At 47.0% G+C, this 13893-nt stretch overlaps 1 protein-coding gene across 1 annotated transcript in view; it reads right to left on the reverse strand.

The window, feature by feature from the left end:
• The window catches only part of Ptpn14 (protein tyrosine phosphatase non-receptor type 14), a 146618-nt gene that overhangs the window by 46392 nt on the left and 86333 nt on the right, over nt 1-13893 (reverse strand). The window contains exons 4-5 of the mRNA XM_059280640.1: nt 5347-5444; nt 2656-2723 (exon numbers count right to left, since the gene is read on the reverse strand). Of these exons, the coding sequence (XP_059136623.1) occupies nt 2656-2723; nt 5347-5444 (166 nt within the window). The remainder of the gene's footprint in view (nt 1-2655; nt 2724-5346; nt 5445-13893) is intronic.

Here is a 13893-nt window from a genome sequence, read left to right on the forward strand (position 1 = left end):
CCTCCAACAGATTTCCCAGGGTAACACCTGTCTATCCTCCAATCAGCTCAGGAACAGGTAGTTTTACTTCACTGGAAATATGTGCCAGCACACACCATGTGCCAGGCAGCAGTGCGCGATAGAGTCTCTGCTTTTCGGACCCCAGACCTGGCATTTTAACCGAGAAAATAAATAACAAGGAGGAACAAGTTCAGACACGGAGGGGGCTGGGAAGCGCCTACCCGGGTGCAAGTTCGTGAACAGGACATGGCTGGTGGCCATTGCCCACGGCTGGGCGGGCAGTAAGGCCTTCCTGAGGAGTAGGTAGGGAAACACTGACCTCACAGATCTGGCAGAGCACTTGCCAGCAGAGGACACCCAATGGCCAAGGCCTGGGGCAGTTCAGTATGCTTGGAGGATTCAGACTGTTCCAAATGTGGAGGGAAGGAAAAGGACTCGGTAGACGAGTGTGCTCATGACAGATACTAACAGTATGTGTTCATGAGATCTTGTCTCTTCCACAGATGCCCTGTGACAGGTGCTAACATACATCCTAGCGACCGAGTGGCAGCCACAGGCCCATTCTCCCCACATCTTCTCCATTGTTCTTGGACAGCAGTAATCCATGCAGGAACGAAGCAGTGTTCCACCACTGTCCTCTAAACGGACACTCCCTTGTGCTCAGTGATGCTATCTTTCCTGTATCTCTTGATTTTTTTTTTTTTAATCTTCTTTTGAGGTCCCATGTCCTCATGTGTCTTATAATAGGTCATGTGTTTCCTTATGATCACTTTTGAGTTCCACAGATTTGGCTACAAGCCCCTTGTCCAAAGTATAATTTGCAAATATTTTCTCCCCACGTGTGCGCTTCACTCTGTAAGTTACATCCTTTGCTGTGTAGTTCATTATGATGCGACCCAGCTGCTTTTTACTTGCTTGTATTTTAGGGGTCCTATGCCGGAAACCATTGCCAGGACCAAGGTCTTGAGTCCCCTCGATCTTCCTCTAACAGTTTAAAGTCTCAGGGCTTATGGCTGATGCTTAATCCACTTGGAGCTGATTCGTATATACTGGGTGACATAAGGGCCCAATTTTATCCCATCTCATGTGGATATCGAGCTCTCCCAACACAGCATACTGTAGATACTGCCAGCCCCCTTGTTTGTCCTTGACCTCTTGGTCAAAAAAGCAATTGGCTGTATGTGTGTGAACTTATTTCCAGGCTCTATTCCAATCCAATGGTCAATGTGCCTGTTTCTAAGTCAGAGCCAGGCTGTCGTCAGTCAGGGTGGCTTCATTTGGGTTACTACTGCTATGAAGAAACACCATGACCAAAAGTAAGTCAGAGAGGAAAGGCTTTATTTGGCTTCTGCATCCATCGTCCAGCACTGAAGGAAGTCAGGACAGGAACTCAAGCAGGGCAGGGACCTGGAGGCAGGAGCTGATGCAGAGGCCATGGACAAGTGCTGCTTACTGGCTTGCTTCCTATGGCTTGCTCAGCCTGCTTTCTTATAGAATCCAGGACCTCCAGCCCAAGGATGACACCACCCATCATGGGCTAGGCCCTCCCCCATCACTCACTAATTAAGAAAATGCCCTACAGGCTTGCCTACAGCCTGATATTATGGATGAATTTTTCTGGTATTTTCTCAATTGGAGTTCCGTCCTCTCAAATGACTCTAGCTTATGTCAAGTTGACATAAAATTATCCAGTACACATGGCAATGTATCTTAGGGTCAGGAAGCATGATGTCCCTGGCTCTGGTTTCCCTTGGCTCAAGACTGCTTTGGCTACTCGGGATCTTTTGTGGATACACATGAATTTGAAGTTTGTTTTTCCTATTTCAATAAAGAGTGGCATTGTGATTTTGACAGGGGTTGCATTAAATCTGTAGGTGACTTTGGGATGCATGGGCATTTTAACACCAATTCTTCTAAGCCACAACCCCAAAACATCTGTTTGTGTCATCTTGAATTTCTCTCATCAATGTGTTATAGCTGTCAGTGCATGAGTCCTCCAGCTCCTTGAGTGAATTTATTCCTATGCTTTATATGTTTTTTATGCTCCGATAAGTTGGACTTGTTTCTGTATATGTTCACCAATTTTCCTCCATCTCTTATCTTCTTTTGTGGTTCTGAGGATTGAACCCACAGCTACACACACTCAGCAAGTACTCTGCAACTGAGCTGCCTCCCCTGCCCACTCTCACTACTTGCATTCAAATGGTACTAGCAGCCTAGCTGAAATAGTCAGGGCAATAATGAATGAATGAATGAATGAATGAATGAATGAATGAATGAAAATGAAGATCTGTACAGGAAAGATAGAGGTAAAACAGTCTGTATTTGCAGATTATATGATTGTATACATACAAAAAGTACAGATTCCATCAAAAGAAAAGAAAAGAAACCACTATTAGAACTGAGAAACTTAAAATCAACCCACAAGACTTGGTGCTATTTTCCTATACCAAGGTTCTATCTGGGGGAAAAAAAAAAAAAACATCAGAAAATGTCTTGGCGTGAGAAGAGGCCCCTTATACTCCCGGTGCTTCATAACAGTTGTCTATATTAAAGTATGCAGACTTCCTCTCCAGGAAACACAGAGAACTTCAACATAAAGAATGAAATGTCCAAGGAAAGTAAAAAAAAAAAAAAGAAAAGAAATGAACTCACCATAGGAAACAGGACATATTCTCGGAGAAATTCTTGGGAATCAAATTGGTGATAGTCTCCAAAATCGGCTGAGAAGACAAGACAGGGAAGCGACAGCAATCATTAGTGAAGACAGAGACCGAATAAAACATGGCAAACGTGTGCCCACCTATGCCCGTCTACTGCGTTCTCTCCACAGCCCCATTAAACAAGACTGGTGCCCAGACGTATCTGCTGTCGTCCCTACTTTTACCTAGCAACTATCTGTATTGGCGTTTAAACCCCTCTAGATGATTTTTAGGAAGAGTGAGGAAATTTGGAAGCAAGCCCAGATGGCTATTTAAAGACTTTAAAAGCAACCAGTGTGTGTTTGCGGAGTGTGTACCAGGTTGGTATCTTATATCTGTCTGCCAAGGGGACTTTCTAAGTCAAGGTTAATATGGAGAAATGTAGCTGGAAATGTATCTACAGCTGGAAATCCCCTCGGTAAATCACCCTTGGCAAGCAACCTTGAAAATCTTCACACCTCCTGAACACATTTACATGTCACAAGATACCAGGAATTCTCTTCTTCCCAGTTGCCATCTCAGGATGGTATGCTGGGGCACGAACAAACTGAATCCACGAGAACGCCTCTGCCCGCAGAAATGTCAACACTAGGAGTCACAGAGACAGCGATGATCCCCTACAGATGGTGTGCAACTGTCGCTTGGATGAGGAGCTCAGAACAGCACAGATGACCACAGCCCGCTTCCAAGTTCAATCACAGGCTAGCTCCAATCACCTCTTTCCTTTCTGTGGGTGTGTATTTCTAATGGCCCAATAGGAATTGCTAGGAAAATGAGAGGGGGGGAGGAGAGAGGGGGGGGGGAAGCGCTGTATGCATGTGTGTGGGTGCACTCCTCCATGTGTGCACATGAAGACAAGAGGCCAATCTCTGGTATCTTTCCCAACTGCCTCTGCAACCTTATTTAAGAGACAGGGTCTCCCACTGACTCAGAAGTTCACTGTTCTACCCAACAAGTCCCTAGGGCCCTCCTGTCTACCCTGCAATGCATGCACAGATGTGTCCGACTTTATGTGGTTCTTGGGATCTGAATTCAGGTCCTTATCCTGGCACACCAGCACTTCACCCACGAACCATCTCCTCAGCCCAGGAGAATGATGGTTCAGACATTATATAGTTAACAGAAGTTTCATCAGGCAGGCAGAATAGCCCACCAACTTCCTCAAGGATCTCACACCACGCAGGACGCCCAGAAAACACCAAATGAATGAACGGTGTGAGGAGGAGCACACACGGGAACAGAAAAGAAAGCTTTTTAAAGAAGGAAGGCCCAGTTTGAAGACGAGGGACACACTGGAGTTTCTCCATCCTCTGGTGTTACTGTAATGTCCTATTACTACTGCTCCCTCTGCAACTGCCCACCGTTTCCTCTCTTTCCGCTCCTTGGGTGGACAGAGGAACACAATATGTATTGGACATTTTCATCCAGAGTGAAATGTCAAAGGGAGCCATCTCTCCAGACATTAGCACTCAAAGGGTTCCAGTTCAGTTCCAAGTATGAGACAGGAAGTTCAGCTCATAGCTCCTATACCAGCAGCCCACACCGCAAGAACTCTGCAGCTAGCAAGAAAATAAGAACTGAAAGGGAAATCAGTTTCCTCTTAAAAGTTACATACTCTCTTGGGGTTGGGGAAATGACTCAGCAGTTAAGAACACTTGCTTCTCTGGCAGAGGACATGGGTTCAGTTCCCAGCACCCACATGGTGGCTCACAAATATCTGTAATTACAGTTCCAGTGGATGTGATGCCCTCTTCTGGCCACCCCAAGCACTGCACACATAGTGCAGATACACACATAGGCAAAATACTTATACACAAAAAAATAAAAACCTTTAAAAAAATTGTACACACTCTTCTTATTTTTAATATAAGCAAATGCATTTAAAGTATCATTAAAAAAATTATAGAATACAGATCTGGAGATTGGCTCAATGGCTAAGAGCATTTGCTGTTCTTCCAGAAGACCTGGGTTTAGCTCCAAGCACCCATATGTGGTGCTTTATAGCCACCTGTAACTCTAGCTCCAGTGGATCTGATGCCCTCTTCTGGCCCCTACACACACCTGGAAACACACTCACACATGTACACATAAATAAAAATTTAAAATACAAAGCACACATAAACACACAGAAAATAACACATTCTACAATGTGGAGAAGGTTGAAATAGCTAGGAAGGTTGAAAGACAAGTTCACTCCAATTCATGTTCCTTGTCACATGGCCATCATCGATTTCAATTTCTCAAACTCTGTGACAGTGAGGTACAGAATATTGGTTAAAGCTATTGTACTTAAGTGGTGGCAGTAACTCATTGACATCACAGGATGTGACCACACCGCACAGTGGAATAATCCTGAGAAAACGTCTCCCACACTCTGAAAGGCAGCCTCAATTACAGGCTGGACTTAAAAACTATTTCTTCAGTTAGAACCATAGTAGAACCATAATCAAACAAGCATGGCTGACTTATAAGCAGCTTGGAGAAACCCACCCTCCTGCCGCCCAAAATCACTAACTTTTCACCTTAATGCAAAACATCTTGCAATGACCAGGGAGCCTCAGCCAGAGGTCGCTCAACCAAATCTAAACATTCCCTCGGAAAGAGCACGCTGCAGGGGAAGATGGAATTCCGCAGGCTGCCTTACCTTGCACGGCTAAGCCGGCTAGCCGGATGACTTGCTCCAGTGTGCACCGTAACCGCCCTTCAAGCACATCCTTTTTGACTTGCAGGTAATACTGATATCTGTTACGGGAAGAGAGGACAACCGTAAACACACACGCTGGGAGCTCACAGCAGGATGTACAGGTGACACCGCTGGCGTCACTGCTACGAAAGATGGACAGTGACCTCTGCCCCGTGTCCCTCTGTCCGATGTAACAGGTGCTGAAGCCAGCTCACCGTGAGAACATTCTCATCTAATGGTTTGTTTCTGGGACCTCAGGATGAACTAAGACCAAGAATGTCCCGGAAACACTCAACAGTACCTGCTTTCAGTGGCTTAATTGTCAATTTGACAAAAATCTAGAATCACCTGACAGACGGCCTCTAGGCATGTTTGTGTGTGGGGAACTATCTTGATTATCTAACTGAGGTAGGAATAAAATTTAAAAAAATAATAAAAATGAATCTTAAAAAATAAAAATCTATAAATGCAAAAGTCTGGTAGACCAGATCACTAGTTGGTCAAATAATGTGGAATTCTGTCGAAGCATTTTCAGAGCCAGGCTTCACCTCACATGTTTGAGACGTAAGAAAAAGATGATTTGAACTTTCCAACCGGGAGTATCCTTTCCAAAAGCAAAATAGAGATTGACAGAGCGAGCGGCCACATATCGGGTCTCTGGTCTGGGGGATCCTCCTGCTTTCATAACTGCTCTCGGGATGACCCAGACCTTCAGAGACCTCCCGAATCCAGGAATTTGCTTCTCAGACACAGCTTCTGCAGAGAGAGCTGTGCTCTCGTAGTTCTCTCTCCCACCGGACTGCCCTGCAATGCCATCAGGTAAAGATGGATGGCAACTTGCTCCTGGTAATAATTGTACCGTATTTTACTTTGACGACTCTGTCTGGGAACTCACAGGTCACCCAAAGCCTAGTTTCCCTCGAGACAGACAATGGGGTAGGAACTGATTGCTGTTAAGTAGACCTGCGCTGTCACGGGTGCTGTGACCCCCTCACCTAGTGTCTGCTAGAGGATAAGACTGGCTCTCTGCCCAGCCCAACCCAGCAAAGCCCAGCCCTCCTATAGGGCAGGGCAAAAACCAACCAAACAAACAAAACACCATAAACAACAAACACACAAAAAACCAAAACAGGTTAGTCTTTGGTGGGAAAAACTTAGATCTGAAGAGCAAACACCGGGAGTGAGTCCTTTTAAATCAAACCTAACGTACAACAGAAAACCAACTTTTGTTTTCTACTCCCACCTGATGTTTTACCTGATGAATTCCTAAGTGTTTCACAGGTTTCACCGTCCAGTCAGGGATTTCCTCCTGCCCATAACGTTTGTCTGTATCAACGAATGATCGCCATTGAGCTTCTGAAGCCAACCCCCAGAGAACCTTTGGTGTGCTTGTCCATTGAAGGCCACCCCTCAGTGGGCACTGCTCTGCCCTTGACTGTCACCACAGTTCTGATTCCTCTTACCCCTCAAGTCCAAGCACACAGGAAAGGAATAAGACACAAGAATTTACGGCCAAAGTCATTTGCGGGCTATAAAGGTGCTCAGAGTAACAGGGAGGAAATATCAGGATCAGTGCAAAACCCAGTGAAATCAAGGGCACTGTGTGTGTGTGTGTGTGTGTGTGTGTGTGTGTGTGTGTGTGTGTGTGTATGCATGTGCGTGTGTATGTGTCGGGGGGTGAAGAGGGATTGATTCTTAGGGAGTTTAGTGACAGTACTTGCCTGGGAAAAGGAAGCCCAATGATCTACGTCCTCATGGGACTCTGAACAGATAACACTGAAGCACAACTTTATACGAACTTAGAATCTTGAAAGAGTAAATCAAAATATCCAAGACTAAGAATCTTGATGGTCACAGTCATATCCCCTGGCATCCGAGTTCCTCTGTGCAGAGCATCAACTCCCCAATTCATATGTCCCAGTTTTCATGTTTCTCTCAAAGAGATTAATGGTTCCCTGCAGTGGTCCACAGCCCAGTGCTTGCCTGTCTCCCCTCTGAGCCCAGGCTACAATCCTAACCCCAGTTCCTCTGTATTCCAGGAACTCTACCAAGAGTCCACTGTTATCCCCTTTGCCTGAAGGAACACATACCCTCTCAACTACATGCAAAGCTTGCACAGCCTTATTTCAATACACGAAATGCTGGTGTTGAAAAACCAACACCAGGTGTGGCTGTAATCCCAGCACTCAAGGGGCTCAGACAAGAAGATCACAAATTCAAGGCCAGCCCAGGAGAAGTCTGAGCCAGCCTGGGCTACACAGTGAGACGTTGTCTGAGAACAAAATGAAACAACAGCTAACTGACAACATACCCTATTGGTGCACCTGCTGGGAGGGAGCTCAGGAGTCTGAGGGAGGGAGGGGGCTCCAGAGGGATGCTGCTCATCTTAGAGCACTGTACGGCCTTCTGAGATCTATACCTGCCCTTCAAGGTTCCGTGTTCGGAGACCTCTGGCATCTTGCTCACTGCGTCCCTGGGCCCTGGGCCAGTTCTCCGGGGAACAGTACCTCGCTCACTCCAGGTAACCTTCTCTTCAAGAGACCCTGGGAAGTGCCTGGGAGTCTTTTGTGGAGGAGCTTTCATCTCTTCCACCCCAGCAGTTCTTAGAGGGACGAGACAGAGTCAGTAAGAGGGTCCTTAAGTTATTAAACCCCTTTTAAGTGCCAAGAGTTCACTGTGGAAGCAGATAACGTCTTTGAAGACGAGCCACTTCGAGTCTGAAGATACTACTTTCAAAACTGAGAGAATGAGAGCAGAAAGAGGGACGAGGAAAGGGGTAAGCTCTGTCCTGTGGGCCCCACGAGTCTCCAGCCATGTTAAAGGGAATCGAAACCAAACAATAAAACCCACTAAGAACCTAAGAGCAGGCTCTTGGTCCAGAAAGCGCCTTCGGGTTTATTAAAGAAAGCTACAATGGGATTCTGAGAACCAACCAAAGCGGGTGTGTGCTGGGGCAGGGTGGGGGGTGGGGATCTGAACTGGGAAAGGAGGTAAAAGCTCACCTCATCCCACTAATGACACACGGTTTGACTCTCTCCTGTGACATCCCTTCTCTGTCATGGTGGTTTCCACTTACTTTCATTCCTTCAAGTCAGAGGGGCATACAGGTGTTAGCACAGACTTAGGAAGCGCTTCCTGGGAGCATAAATGCAAAATATGCTGTCACTGGGGGAGGACCAGGCCTTAGTCTCTGCCTCAGCTCGAGGGCAGGGTGGGGGGTTGGGGGGACCACAGCTGGCCATGACCCTGGCCAGCACGGCTCTTTGTTGCGCTATCTGATGGGGCAGTCCTTCAGCACCTGGGGGAAATGTTTGTAAGGATGTCTTCACATTGTGTGCCAGAACTGAAACTGTTTCCCATGTCACTCCTGCAAGTGAAAATGGCCAGCCAAGATGCTGTAGCAGATTCTCTTGGGGACGAGACCAATGACCCAGGAACCCCCTAGATCCACTTCTCCTGAGCCTCGTACTCAGGTGTCCACCCATGTCCCTTTCTTTGGTTGTTTCTGGTTTTCAGACAGGGTTTCCCGTGGCCCAGGCTGGCTTGCAACTCCCTGTGTCACCAAGGATGACCTTGAACTCCTCCTTCTCCTGTGTCAACCCTCCAAGTCCTGGAATTAGAGGCATGAGCCACCATGCCTGGTACACAATACCAGGGGTCAAGCCCAGAACTGCTTCACACTAGGGATGCCCTCTACCCACTGGGCCACATCCCCAGCCCACATATGCGGCAGGTTCTATTCAGATCATCCTATGACAGGAAACAATGACTCCATTCCTACAGCGAGGGACACTGGAATGTTCCTCACAGGTAGGTTGGTGTAGGCTTGTGCTTGGATGCAGAACACCAGAGCTGTGTGCTCCAGCCTGGAAGCCATCCAGACCACAGAGACCCCTGAGAATCCATCACAATATGTGCTGTCACCGCGTGAGACTGTGGCGGTGTCTAGTAAGACTGAAAAAAAAAAAATAAGAACAAAATTTGGACTAATCTGGAAATTATTTGCTCGGTTTACTTTCTCACTGAAAGCCCCTTTGTAAAATATAAAAATGGCGTCCCATAGGATTTGAGAGCAGAGCCAGTGTTCTGTTTTTAGAATTGTTGGGTTCCTCTCTGTTTTGGTTAGAGATACAACTCTAACTGCAGTAAAGCAAAACCGTGGGTCCTATTTTGGAAACATACAATTTCATGGAAGTATACTCCACCCTGTCAGCACTGTGGGTGGAAGGGAAAAATCCAGCCAGCCAATCCTTCTGCCAGGAAACAAAGCACAGCCAAGTTTCCAGAGGGGACCTCTTTGAATCTGAGCTTGCAAGGAAATGTTAAAACATTCCTCATATTCAAAGCCCTTGAAACACCCCATCTGGCTGCAGAGGCCCAGGGACAGGTTTTAGGTTACAAGTTGTCGGCTCTCTCTGTAAGAATGAGGATATAATTCTACATGTTGAATAAAGGTGCATTTTCTCATTTCCTTTTTTTGGCTTGATTTTTAATGTAAAGCAAAAGTTCATTTATTGAGTAAATGCTAGTCTCTCTGGATGGTGCAGACAAGGGTCCCAGCAATCCTTGTTGCTAAACATAGTAATGGGAGCTGAAAGATGCTATAAGCTTGCCTCTTGAGGGGTCATTTATCCTGAATGTTCCTATTCCATGGCACAGACAACTTTTCCAACTTCCTTCTTCCTCTAAGATTCTGAACTGAAAGTTTGTGTTTATTTTTAAATGCTAAACGTAGCCAAGTCAATGGAGCACTCAGTATTCTGAAAGAGGTATTGAGAATTCCCTAAAAGTCTACACGGTAAACATTATTCTCTGTATTTCAAGATGTGTGGCTGGGACCCCTCATCTCCGCTTTCATTCACACGTGAGGAATCTGAACCTTTTGTCTGTTTTATACTTTCAGACCTGCCTCGTCTGCTTGAGAAATGCCTTGTGGTAGCCTACAAAGCAGGGCCTGTCTTACCGCAGAACCATGAAATAAGTGCCAGGAACACAAAGGCTCTGAGAATGTGTTTCCCATTTCCACCCAAGTAGAATCCCTCATTCCAAGTCCAGGGCAACAGAGGATCCCCAAGTTGGGAAGAGCCCATCACAATAGCAAAGCCTTCAGACCCGGATTTGCCCTGACTGCCATCCAAGAACACTGGCATGCTCAGGAGTGGATGGAAGCAGAGGAATGGTGGGCTGTTATGGGGCTGGAGATGCTCGCTTAGAGGACCACACCACCCCGCCCCCACTCACACACAACACTAGCTAACCTCATTTCCTGATAATAGTGTTGGGCCAATGGAGTGTGAGTACAAGTGGTTGCCACCCTCTAGCAGACACCTTCAGAGCCCGTGAGATTCCTATTTCCCTTTGCCCTCCTGGGGCTCCTGTCTCCTAGACAAAGAAGATACTGTGAGGAACTTCAGCCACAGGTGAAAAGATAAAATGTGTGTGTGTGTGTGAGGGGGGGTGCAGTCCTCTGCTGATGAGTGCCGTAGAGATTTGGAGGACATATACGGATGCTGTAGAGTTGATCCTAAATAAGTAAGTTGGGGGAGATTTTAACAACTATGCCCACCCCTTCCAATGTGGACAGCAGGAAACCGTGCTCAGAGAAAATGACTTGCCCAAGATAACATCGTTTCTTAAAGCCAAAACCAGATGGCATCCGAGCAGGGCCAACCACAGACATGAGGAGGGTGGAAGCTGATTCCCAGCATTCCTGGTGGGCCCCCCAATTCCCTGAAGTCCCCAGATAGAAACAAAACTGAAAGCACCACTGCCTGTGCTTCTGAGGAAGGCTGGAGGAGGATGGGCCTTCCCACGCTGGGGCCTGTGTGTGCCTCTGCCCGAGGCTGTCCCACAAACACACCGCAGGGCGTGTTTCATGTGCGGCTGAGAACTCTCTAGGTCTCTTCTATGCTGCCTGCAGCCAGGTGGCCTAGGGCACTCTGAGCTATGACCATCGGCCTCTACCTCCTGTGTCTTCGTGTGTTCCCACCCACTTGTTCCCTCTCCACAGCTGAAATCCAGCTCAGCCCACTTCTCCCCCCAGCTGAGGAGCCAAGATCGATGTCACAGTTTGCAGAAGGACAAGAAGACTCTGAAGCCTTCACAGAAATACAGAGGATCAGGGGGGAAAGGTCACTCCTGTCTTGATTTCCAAGAGCTGGGTAAGGTTTAAGACGCCATTTCCTGGCTGGAAACTTTTGTTCACAACTAGCATTATCAGAGAACCTTTTTGCTGGAATGGACCAGCACCTTCTCCCTGGGGGATGGAGAACGCCTCAGAAAGCATTCTTTCTGTTTGATGGTTTGCTGTACAAGTAAGAACGAAAGGCAAGAGGAAAAAAAATCAAGCCGTCCTAGGATTCTGGAGTAGGATGGAGCAAGCTGAGCTCTTAGACTGACAGGGGTGGGAGAAGGGGTGGGGGGGTGCTGGGTAGCAGCAGGGGAGGCGAAGCTCATCCATGCATCCCAAAGGCTGTTCTCAGCTGCAACTGGAAATACTGGGCGGGGTGGCCCAGAGTGGTTTTGTCCTCCATGTCCAGATAACTAGGCAGGCATATATAACCAGACCTATCTGGCCATCTCCTTCCCTGGCCCAGAGCCCTCAAGAAACCTTGGGAAGAATTTCAGTCCACGACTCCTGACATCGATAATAATGCGTCTGGTACCTGGTCTGCACGCTATCTGAAAGCTTTTATGTTTGATGACTGTCCAAGCTGACAGTCAATTAAAACTGTGCCAGCAGCAGTACAAAGAGAACACTCGAACAGCCACGGGAAACAAAATGACCCCCAAGAAAACCAAACAGAAGGAAAGGAGCCAGCCCCACAAGTGACAGTGACAACCTTAAAAGGGGAAGCCTGTCTTCGGGCCTCACTCACAATCACAAGCTAACCGATGTGTACTCGTGAAAACAAACAAACACACACACACACACACACACGTTTCCCTCACACACACAGGCAGGGTTTCCTTGGCACGTGCTCTAGCCCACGAGGTCTCCACAGCACCTGATCAGTGATCACCTTCTTTCACCAGAGACACCTAGCTTCTTCAGGAGACTATGTTTCTGTGACTCAAAGGCTTGTAATTCTTTCCTTAAAAGGACAATGTGTGTTTAAATGCACACACACACACACACACACACACACACACACACACACACACACACGGGCCCTGAGTGCTGGGGGAAAAGACCAATGGCAGCAAATATTGCGTAAGAAGCAAGGCAAGCCCCGACGTGACCCACACTCTCTGCTCTTGAACTCGAGTTAATTATAACAAATTACAGGGACTCCAAGTATAGTATAGAGAGACCATAAACTCCCTAATAGTGACCTATATTGAACCAGGGTTCTGTGTAAAAGAAGAATTCAGTTTCTACAACACATCACAGGGCAAGAGGAAATGTCCCAACTCCACTTCTCTGTCTATGTCAGTGGACACAGATCTCTTCACATTGATCCTATCTGTAGGACTAGAAAGGGCCACAGAGGCCTGCTATGGCTGAAATGCTACCAGCTAGAGAACCATGACCCCAGAAGCCTAAAAAATACAGTGGTATTGGTGCCAAAATAAAATCTGAGTTTGTTTTAACCTACCATAAGATCTCTCATAACTCAGAAAACACAGTTTGATAGTTTCTAAGAAAGTTATACAGAAATATTCATGACTGCCCCACAATTATGGCCCCCAGGTATAGTCAAGAAAATTAGGGATTTAAAGTCACACAAAAAATCGTATATGAGGAATTGGCTCAGAAAGTAAAGGTGTTTGCCAGGTAGATTGTTTGGATCCCTGGGATCTACATGGTGGAAGGTGAGAACAGACTCCTACAAATTGTCCTATGACTTCCATACAGATACTATGACATGCGTGTATGTACACACACACACACACACACACACACACACACACACACACACAATAAATGTAATAGAGAAAAGTTAAAACCCTTGGATATGAGTCAGGTATAGTGCCACACACCTTTAATCCCAGTACATACAAGGCAGCAGAGGTCATTCCCAGCCCCACGGTCCTTCCTCCAGCCTCCAGTGACCCCCAGCCTACAGCACCCCCAGCACCCCCAGCTCTCAGTGCTCTCTCAGTCCTCCTGGCCCCTGTATTGCACAGCACAGTCTCCTGCACGGTCTCCTCGGGGACTTTCCATATCAGCACCTGGAGACTCAGTGAGTGCTCTGAGGGACACAGAAGGAGAGAGAGAGAGACAGAGACAGAGAGAGAGAGAGAGAGAGAGAGAGAGAGAGAGAGAGAGAGAGAGAGAGAGAGGAAAATGCATCACTTCCCACTAAGGTTGTTAGGTGTGATGTCTGGGACATGCAAGAGTTTCAGAAATGGCTAGGTGTGATGTGTAACTTTGGTTTTCGTGCTTAGAAGCCTGAGGAAGGAGCATCACTTGAGAACAGGGGTTCAAGATCATGGGGGAACACTGAGAAAACCAGTTCAAAAACAGTTTGGGCAGGCTAGATGATCACTGTGTAAAAGCACCTG

Source organism: Peromyscus eremicus, chromosome 15 (genome assembly GCF_949786415.1).
Source record: "Peromyscus eremicus chromosome 15, PerEre_H2_v1, whole genome shotgun sequence".
Classification (NCBI taxonomy): domain Eukaryota; kingdom Metazoa; phylum Chordata; class Mammalia; order Rodentia; family Cricetidae; genus Peromyscus; species Peromyscus eremicus.